Raw genomic sequence first — 9,709 nt, forward strand, 5'->3', positions numbered from 1 at the left:
GTAGTTGAAAGCAGCTATCAAATCCCCCCTCAGTCTTCTCTTCCGCAGACTAAACAATCCCAGCTCCCTCAGCCTCTCCTCATAACTCATGTGTTCCAGACCCCTAATCATTTTTGTTGCCCTTCGCTGGACTCTCTCCAATTTATCCACATCCTTCTTGAAGTGTGGGGCCCAAAACTGGACACAGTACTCCAGATGAGGCCTCACCAATATCGAACAGAGGGGAACGATCACGTCCCTCGATCTGCTGGCAATGCCCCAACTTATACATCCCAAAATGCCATTGGCCTTCTTGGCAACAAGGGCACGCTGTTGACTCCTATCCAGCTTCTCGTCCACTGTAACCCCTAGGTCCTTTTCTGCAGAACTGCTGCCCAGCCATTCGGTCCCTAGTCTGTAGCGGTGCATTGGATTCTTCCGTCTTAAGTGCAGGACTCTGCACTTGTCCTTGTGGAACCTCATCAGATTTCTTTTGGCCCAATCCTCTCATTTGTCTAGGTCCCTCTGTATCCTATCCCTCCCCTCCAGCGTATCTACCTCTCCTCCCAGTTTAGTGTCCTCTGCAAACTTGCTGAGAGTGCAATCCACACCATCCTCCAGATCATTTATGAAGATATTGAACAAAACTGGCCCGAGGACTGACCCTTGGGGCACTCCACTTGATACTGGCTGCCAACTAGACATGGAGCCATTGATCACTACCCATTGAGCCCGACAATCTAGCCAACTTTCTACCCACCTTATATTCCATTCATCCAGCCCATACTTCTTTAACTTGCTGGCAAGAATATTGTGGGAGACCGTGTCAAAAGCTTTGCTAAAGTCAAGGAACAACACGTCCACTGCTTTCCCCTCATCCACAGAGCCAGTTATCTCGTCATAGAAGGCAATTAGATTAGTCAGGCATGACTTGCCCTTGGTGAATCCATGCTGACTGTTCCTGATCGCTTTCCTTTCCTCAAAGTGCTTCAGAATTGATTCCTTGTGGACCTGCTCCATGATTTTTCCAGGGACTGAGGTGAAGCTGGCTGGCCTGTAGTTCCCAGGATCCTCCTACATCCCTTTTTAAAAGATGGGCACTACATTAGCCTTTTTCCAGTTGTCTGGGACTTCCCCGGATCGCCATGAGTTTTCAAAGATAATGGCCAATGGCTCTGCAATCACATCCGCCAACTCCTTTAGCACCCTGGGATGCAGCGCATCCGGCCCCATGGACTTGTGCACATCCAGTTTTTCTAAATAGTCCCGAACCACTTCTTTCTCCACAGAGGGCTGGTCACCTCCTCCCCATGCTGTGCTGCCCAGTGCAGTAGTCTGGGAGCTGACCTTGTTCGTGAAGACAGAGGCAAAAAAAGCATTGAGTACATTAGCTTTTTCTACATCCTCTGTCACTAGGTTGCCTCCCTCATTCGGTAAGGGGCCCACACTTTCCTTGGCTTTCTTCTTGTTGCTAACATATCTGAAGAAACCCTTCTTGTTACTCTTAACATCTCTTGCTAGCTGCAGCTCCAGGTGTGATTTGGCCTTCCTGATTTCACTCCTGCTTCCCCGAGCAATATTTTTATACTCTTCCCTGGTCATTTGTCCAATCTTCCACTTCTTGAAGCTGCTTTTTTGTGTTCAAGATCAGCAAGGATTTCACTGTTAAGCCAAGCTGGTCGCCTGCCATATTTACTATTCTTTCTACACATCGGGATGGTTTGTCCCTGTAATCTCAGTAAGGATTCTTTAAAATACAGCCAGCTCTCCTGGACTCCTTTCCCCCTCATGTTATTCTCCCAGGGGATCCTGCCCATCTGGAGCACTGTGTCCAGTTTTGGGCCCCACACTTCAAGAAGGATGTGGATAAATTGGAGAGAGTCCAGCGAAGGGCAACAAAAATGATTAGGGGTCTGGAACACATGAGTTATGAGGAGAGGCTGAGGGAGCTGGGATTGTTTAGCCTGCAGAAGAGAAGAATGAGGGGGGATTTGATAGCTGCTTTCAACTACCTGAAAGGGGGTTCCAAAGAGGATGGCTCTAGACTGTTCTCAATGGTATCGGATGACAGAACGAGGAGTAATGGTCTCAAGCTGCAGTGGGGGAGGTTTAGATTGGATATTAGGAAAAACTTTTTCACTAAGAGGGTGGTGAAACACTGGAATGCGTTACCTAGGGAGGTGGTAGAATCTCCTTCCTTAGAGGTTTTTAAGGTCAGGCTTGACAAAGCCCTGGCTGGGATGATTTAACTGGGAATTGGTCCTGCTTTGAGCAGGGGGTTGGACTAGATGACCTTCTGGGGTCCCTTCCAACCCTGATATTCTATGATTCTATGATTCTATGATCAGTTCCCGGAGGGAGTCAAAGTCTGCTTTTCTGAAGTCCAGGGTCCGTATTCTGCTGCTCTCCTTTCTTCCCTGTGTCAGGATCTTGAACTCGACCATCTCATGGTCACTGCCTCCCAGGTTCCCATCCACTTTTGCTTCCCCCACTAATTCTTCCCGGTTTGTGAGCAGCAGGTCAAGAAGAACTCTGCCCCTAGTTGGTTCCTCCAGCACTTGCACCAGGAAATTGTCCCCTACACATGCAGATGACCTGGCTGGCAGCAGGGAGGAGCGGCTAGGCTCAGGCTACCTGCCTGCCTGTAACCAGACCCCTGGGGCTGGGTGGGACAGAGAGATGCTCCCCGCCCCCCTGCACACCGGAGAGGGGGCTTACGCTGGCTCTGAAGCTGTAAGGAGAGCAGCGAGCTCGCTGCCTACCCCCACTGGGACAGCAAGGGCAGCGCTGAGCAAGGGGGGAGATAAGACCCCAGCTGAATGGGGGGACCCACAGGCAGGGCAGGACGGCTGCCAACCAGGTTTGCCCGGTCCAGAGGCGCTGCTGGAAAGTCATCCCACAGCAGGGAGGGAGCGACCAGGGACAGGGCTCAGTGGGACTGTGACCCCAGGCCCAGCCCACGAGAGGGAGCAGTCCCACTCCCTCCCCCAGCAGCTGAATTGCAGACCGAGCCGCAGAAGGATCCCTCCTTGGAGGAGCTGAGAGGACTTGCTGGCCACAGCGCTGCAAACCCCTTGGGGAAGGTTGCAGGGACAGATCCCTGTGGGAGAAGGGGTTCCTGTACTGGGAAGGGGCACCCCCAGGGGAAGTAGAACTGTGGGGGATCAGGAGGCAGCTGGGGTTGCCCCAGAAGTACCCCCGCAGGCTGTCGTACCTGGCCCACGATGTCCCCCTCTCGGGACACCAGGGGATCCAGGCCCCAGGCAGTGGCTGCTGCAGAACCGTGACTGGCCCGGAGCCTGGGACGCGGCCCAGTGGCACGGCAGGTCCTGCGACCCTGCGGCACGGCAGGTCCTGCTACCCCGGACAGCGGGTGGGGAAGGCTGGGATAGGGGTGAAGCTCCCTTGAGACCCCTGCCCATCACAGACGAACCTTTCCAGAAGGGGGCTATGGACATAGTGGGGCCCCTCAGCAAGGCGACCCGGTCGGGGAACAAATACATCCTGGAGGTGATGGATCTCGCCACCCGCTACCCAGGGGCGGGGGCTCTGTCCCCCACCGAGGTAGACACCAGGGCAGATGCGCTGCTGACCATCTTCAGCAGAGGGGGGTCCCCAGCGGGGTCCTTACAGACCAGGGGTCCAATGTCCTGTCAGCCCGGCTCCAGGGCTGGTGGGAGAAATGGGGGGGTCTGGCCCACCTGGGCCTCTGCAGGTGACCCTCCATCCCATGGGCTGGTGGAGAGAGTCTATGGGGCCCTGGGGATGGTGCTGAGGACTTTTATGAATCAGCATCCGCAGGACGGGGACAGGCACCTGCCCCACCTGTTGTATGGGGACGTGCCCCAGGAATCCACCGGGTTCTTCCCTTTGAGCTGCTGTGTGGGAGGAGAGTGAGGGGACCCCTGGACCTGGTAAGGGACGGTTGGGAGGTGAAGGGGGGAGACCCCCAGGTGGATCTCTTCCCTGAGGTGGGAGCCAGTCCTCCCATCAGGTGTCCCCCGTTCAGAGTCACTGGGAAAACACCCCAGAGCCTGCAGAGAGAGGTCAAGGACATGCTGGCTTTAGAGGTGATCCAGCCATTCAACAGCCCGCAAGCCTCACCCGTGGGGTGGGTCCCCAAAGAAGACGGGTCGATCTGGTTCTGTGGGGACTATTGAAAGCTTAAAGCCATCACCGTGTCTGATGCCTACCCCAGGCCTAGGCCTGGTAAGATACTAGACAAGCTGAGGGGGAAGGAGAACTTGGCCCTGGCGTACATTGATGATACCTGTGTCTCTAGCCAGACCTGGGAGGAACACGTGTCCAAGGTGAAGAGGGGGCTGGGTTGCCTGAAGCAGGCCGGACTGACAGTAAAAGCTGGAAGGTGTAAGGTGGGGATGGCAGAGGTGTCATACCTGGGTCACAAGGTGGGGAGCGGCTGCCCAAGCCCAGAGCTGGCCAAGGTCAAGATGGGGGCTCTTAACCAAGAGAGCCTGAATTGCAGCCCTCCAGGCTGGAGCGCTGGGAGAAGACCCGATCTCAGTTTGAACCCCAAGGATATTTGGGTGGCAAAAGGGCACAGGCCGCATAAGCCTTCCCACATGTGGCCTGTAAGTGCCATCGAGCACACCCAACCTAAGGGAGGACGTGAAACAGGAAGAGTGTAAAACTGGAAGGGCCTGGTGTAACTCCCACCAAGGAGTTGCTGGGACATCCATGGGAACGTTGGTGGGTTCAAACTTCCCCAGGTCACCAGCTAAAGTGACCCCGCTCAGTTCGGTCTTGAAGGTGGGAGAGATGTGACAAAGAGGATGTGTCCTCTGAATACTGTAGGGGTGTCTGCATTTCTTAAGTCTCTAGGGGGTGGGATAAGGGGGTGTAATTGTTGCAGAGCAAAGGGCCAGGGTACATTAATGGCCGACACTGTCTCCTGGCAACTGACAGCCTGGGCCCTTCCCCCTGCAAGGTGAGAGCTGAAGGGTTGGAGAACAAAGGAATCAGGTGACCTCCTGGCCCGGGACAGGGACAAAGCCCAGAGGAGGCGGGGCTGGAGAGAGTTTCAGTTTGGGGCTGGCTGGGGACGAGGAGTGAAGTGCAGACATGGATGTCTGGCTCACTGCCCCCCAAAATGGACCCAGCTAAGGGGTCCTGTTCTCTGTACCTACAAGCTCTGTGTTAGACCATGTTCCTGTTGTCTAATAAACCCTCTGTTTTACTGGCTGGCTGAGAGTCACGTCTGACTGCGAAGTTGGGGGGCAGGACCCTCTGGCTTCCCCAGGACTCCACCTGGGCGGACTGGCTGGGGGAACCGCATGGAGGGGCAGAGGATGCTGAATGCTCCGAGGTCAGACCCAGGAAGGTGGAAGTTGTGTGAGCTGTGTGCCCTGGAGACAGGCTGCTCACAGAGAGGAGACCTCAACAGAGTCCTGCCTGGCTTTGTAGGGAGCAATTCCAGAGCATCGCCCGGGGACGCCGGGACACCTGGAAGCCCAGGGACTGGGGGCAAATGCCAAGAGCCTGGTAGTCATAGGTACCTTCCATAAATTGGTCCAGAGCATGGTTTGTGTAGCAGACGACCAGGAAGGGTCTCTGGTCCTCCCACCACTGAGACTGATTCCTCAACAGGATCTCCACGATCTGGAGCCCAAAGAAGGTTTTGCCTGGAAGGAAACGGCCTGTGGTCACTGGTGGGGCAGGGGCCCGGGAACAGTTCGGTCACGCTGACCAGATCACAGGCCCTGCTGCCACAGCGGGAGGCCCCAGCGAAGATGCTCTCGGGGCTGCCGTTAACACCACAAAGGCCGCATCTCCAGCAATGCCAGGGTTAGAGCGTCTCCTTTGCGCGCGAGCCCCATTAGGGGATGGAGTGGGGCGGGCTCCTCAGAATCGGAGCACGGGGCCCAAGGATGGGCTCAGCCCCTCCTGCGGCTGGGCCAGGGAGGATAAAACTCACCCCGGGGTCAGGTTCACTGGCAATCGTGCAGCCCTGGCAGGCAGGGTGAGGAGCAGGAGTTGCTGAAGCCGCAGGGCAGCCCAGAGCCATTGCAGTGGTGGGCGGGGAAGCAGAGTACGTACCTGTCCCAGGTGGGCCCTGAATCAGCACAAATTCCCTGCTCAAGGCCATTCGAATGGCCAAGATCTGAGACTCATCTAAGTGAGGAAATGTCTCTGGAGACCAGATATAGGAGTCGCAGGGTCTCACGGCCGTCAGGTCCACCGCGGTCACGTGCCCCTGAAAGCCAAGAGCCAGGCATGTTCTCAGCCGCCTTCGAGGAGCCCTCCATGGTGCTCAACCTGCCGGCCGCACAGGTGTGGAGAGAGACGCATGAGCTGCAGCCCTCTCCTGGAAGGACTCCGACATGTGCAGGTGTGTCTGAGCGTCTACACTGGACCGGGGGGGCGTAATTCTGGGTCAGGTGCACACGCCCCTGCCAGTTCTGAGCGAGGGGCAGAATGGGTGGCAGGCGCCGGGGAGAGCAAGGCAGGGTATTGATGGGGGGTCAGAAAGGAGGGGGTTGTGGACTGTCACAGCATGGCCGGCCCTTTGAAAGGGAGGGAGGCCTCAGCCCGCCTGAAGGCTTGTGACAGAGGGTCCTGTGACTACACCCAGCCTCCGGGGCGGGGCGGGGCGGGGCGGGAGGCAGGACCACGGGCCAGCCGGGGCATGGCAGAGCAGAGCGAAGCTGGGGGGGAGAGGGGCTCTGGTAGCACTCCATGGGGATGGGGGACTCTGGGCCAGATCGGTACGAGGGAGCGGTTGGGACGGCGACCGCCAGCGATGTCGGGCTCGGGCGTCCGGCGCAGTCTAGTGGTCAGACTCTGAGCGCCGGGCCCACACTGGGCAGCCCGGCGGAAGGAATAACAGGGTGGGTCTGCATGTCGAGCTGGGGGCGATTACCTGCTCCGGGGGGGACATGCCCGCGCCAGCTCTGATCAAGCCCGTGTGCTAAAACGAGAGCACAGCCCCCGCCGTGGCACAAGGGGCTAGCCGCCACGGGCGCGGTCCCATCCCAGACACTAGGCACGCACTGCGGGGGCTGGTCCCTCGCGCTGCATTCCCCCCGCGCAGTGCGTCCTCCTGGGCTTGGCAGGAGGCGCCGGGAGGCGGGGCGGAAGCGGGCAGCTGGCGCCCGCCGTGTGTCGTGGGCGAGGACCCGAGGCAGTGGGGGGCAGGCAGCTGCAGCCAGGTTTTCCCATTTGTCATGTCTGCTGAGCTGGGAGGAATCGGGGGTCAAAACTAGCCTGGAAAGCGAGTCACTGAACTAAGGAGTCACTGGTGTGACCCCATCATCTGAGCCGGACGGCGCTGCCCCTCTCCGCCTCACCTCCACCCCCAGGTCAGCTCACCCCACAGCACAGGCAGCCAGGAGGTTACCACAGCGGGCAGAGAGTCTGGGCCCCGCTGCCTGGCTCTTTAAGCCCCGGGGACTGCGCGACCTCCCGGTAACCAGGCCTGCGTCTCGTTGCCGGCATTCCCGCAGCAGGGCTCAAAGCTGCTCAATGTGTTTATCCTCATGCCCTCAGCAGGGCAGTTACCCCACGTTCCAGATGGGAAACTGAGGCCCAGAGAGACTTCCCAAGGTCACTCAGGAAGTCCATACTGGTGCAGCGAATTGACCCCCCATGTCCTAAGCCAGTCCCCTAACCCCTGGCCCAGCTTTCCTCCTTCCTGCCCCTCCCTGCTACCCCAGACCTACCGCAGATGTCCCCCCGGTCTCTTTGTCGGCTCACCCAGTGGGACGCAGAACAGAGAGGTCGAAGGTGACGGCATCTCCGAAGTGCGTGGGTGGCGCGACGGGGGTGCGGCACTGCACGACGTAGCTCTGGAACAGCACCTGGGCGGGGTCCATCTCCTGCAGCCCCTCCAGCACGTGCCGGTAGGACTCGAAGGCCGGCGACTCTACCATGATGAAGTTGGTTTTCCCCAGGTGCTGCCGCAGGAGGTCGCTGTGGTTTGCCTTAATGTCCAGCCACACGGCCCCCTTCAGGAGCTCAGGCCGGTTGCCCCCCACCACGGTCCCAAACAACACCTGGCCACAGTCCCTGGAGATGAGGCAGGTCAGGGAGCCGCTCAGCAGCCGTTTGGAGGAGGCGTGGGCGGAGCCCTGCGGGGCCTGGAACCGGGCCATGTACATGGCACCAGCCGGGGAGGTGCCCACCTTCACCAGCTGCACGTTCCTGTAGACCCGCAGCGCCCCCCCTCTGCTTCCCAGCGCCCCCGAACACGTTCCGCAGGGAGAAGTGAGCTGAGATCCCGGCCCTCAGGGGCCGGATGAAATCCTCCCGCAGCAGGCGGAAGTGCGTGTCCAGGTAGGCCAAGTCGCTCACGAACTTCCCCACGGGGAGGTTGCGCTTCAGCTTCTGCCCAGGGTCGACGAATATCTCCTCCGGGGTTGGGAAGACGGGGAGCGTGTGGAAATCCTCCCGCCAGGCTGGCGAGGCGAGGGGCGCACTGCTCCGCGGAAAGATCGCGTCCACCAGGCTCTTGGTGTCGTGAAGTCGTTTCTGGATGATCCATGTGAACTCGAAGCCGCGGCTCTGCAGTCTCTGGACCGTGGCGAAGAGAAGGTCCACAGGGTAGCAGAGGAGGGTCTTCGTCTGCTTGGGGGACGCCGTCAGCAGATGGTGCAGGGCCGCCACCGTGTCCTCCATCACCTCCCGGGGGATCTGCCCGTCCTGGTGCTGGAAGCTCTCCAGCTCAGCAATGAAGCCCAGCAGGCTCCTGAGCACGAAAGCTGGTCTCAGCACCAGGGCCAGGACCTGCTGGACCTGCTCCGGCTTGCCAGCGCTCTCCATCGCCAGCTTCAAGGCCCGCAGCAGCGTATACACCCTGGCAGGGCTCAGGCCTGGGCTCTCTCCGAGCTGCTCCCGCTGGTAGTCGTGCTCCAGCAGGAAGGGCAGGAGTTGCTGGGGTCTCTGGTCGCAGAGCTTTTCCAAGTCAGTGAGGATGGCGCAAGGATCTGTCCTCCAGCTGGGCCCTGGCTCCGGGGAGAGCCGGGCCGCTTTCGGTGGCCCTGGCTCCCAGGCGCTGTCAGGCCAGTCCTGCCACCTCCTCTTCTGGCCAGACATTTCTCCGCAGGGCAGGAGCTGCTCAGAGACAAGAGGAGCCGACGCTGCAGAACAAGCCCCCAGCCCCACCCTGCCTGGGCCGAGTCATGGGGGCCGCCGCACCCAGCTCCAGAGAACGGAACAGGATGCATCGAGCCTCCTCGTTAGCACCACGCTAATGACTTTGCCCCATGACTCCAAACCGGGGAAGCTGCAAACCCTGCTGAGATCAGAGAACGCCCCAAGGGAACAGGGCATGAGGGTCATCCCGGACACGGGAGCAAAAGCCGCGAGGTGCGGTGAGCGAGGACGTGCACGGAAGGCGGACGCTGTGCGGGATGGGGGAAACGAGAGATGAGCCCACCTACCTCTGCCTGTTGCTGGCTGCCGGGGGCTGGACAAGCGCTGCCCCAGGGAGTCTCCCAGCTGGGAGACCTAGTGCTAATATTACCTTCCACCTGTGCCAGGGGGTGGCTCAGCCGGGAGGGGCAGGGGGGAGATTTCCGCCAGACAGCTCCTGGGAGCTCTTTGGCGCCCGGCACAGCAGGCAGGAGCCGGCCCAAGGGACTGATGTTGTTGGGGACACTGGGGCATGGCCACTAGGTAACTCGAGGGGATGGAAGACCACGAGTGTCGATGAAGCCCCCTCGCACTAGGCCCAGGTGTCCTTGGCCCCCCCTCCTGCCTGGAGGCACTCGCA

The 9,709-nt window shown here is 59.4% G+C and overlaps 1 protein-coding gene across 1 annotated transcript; it reads right to left on the bottom strand.

Annotated features, from left to right (window-relative positions):
* Nucleotides 1–741: 741 nt before the first annotated feature.
* On the bottom strand, nt 742–9,160 carry LOC125630905 (NFX1-type zinc finger-containing protein 1-like). The gene is made up of 4 exons (XM_075124860.1): nt 7,659–9,160; nt 6,037–6,193; nt 5,496–5,621; nt 742–1,061 (listed from the first exon to the last, which is right to left on the bottom strand). Exon 1 carries the CDS (start codon nt 9,028–9,030, stop codon nt 7,954–7,956), a length of 1,077 nt encoding a protein of 358 aa, XP_074980961.1. The 5' UTR covers nt 9,031–9,160; the 3' UTR covers nt 742–1,061; nt 5,496–5,621; nt 6,037–6,193; nt 7,659–7,953.
* Between the last annotated feature and the right edge of the window lie 549 nt (nt 9,161–9,709).

The sequence above is a fragment of the Caretta caretta genome, chromosome 2 (genome assembly GCF_965140235.1).
Source record: "Caretta caretta isolate rCarCar2 chromosome 2, rCarCar1.hap1, whole genome shotgun sequence".
Taxonomy (NCBI): domain Eukaryota; kingdom Metazoa; phylum Chordata; order Testudines; family Cheloniidae; genus Caretta; species Caretta caretta.

Bases quoted from the DNA above. Each gene is read 5' to 3' on its own strand.
- LOC125630905 (XM_075124860.1), bottom strand. From the start codon at position 9,030: ATGTCTGGCCAGAAGAGGAGGTGGCAGGACTGGCCTGACAGCGCCTGG.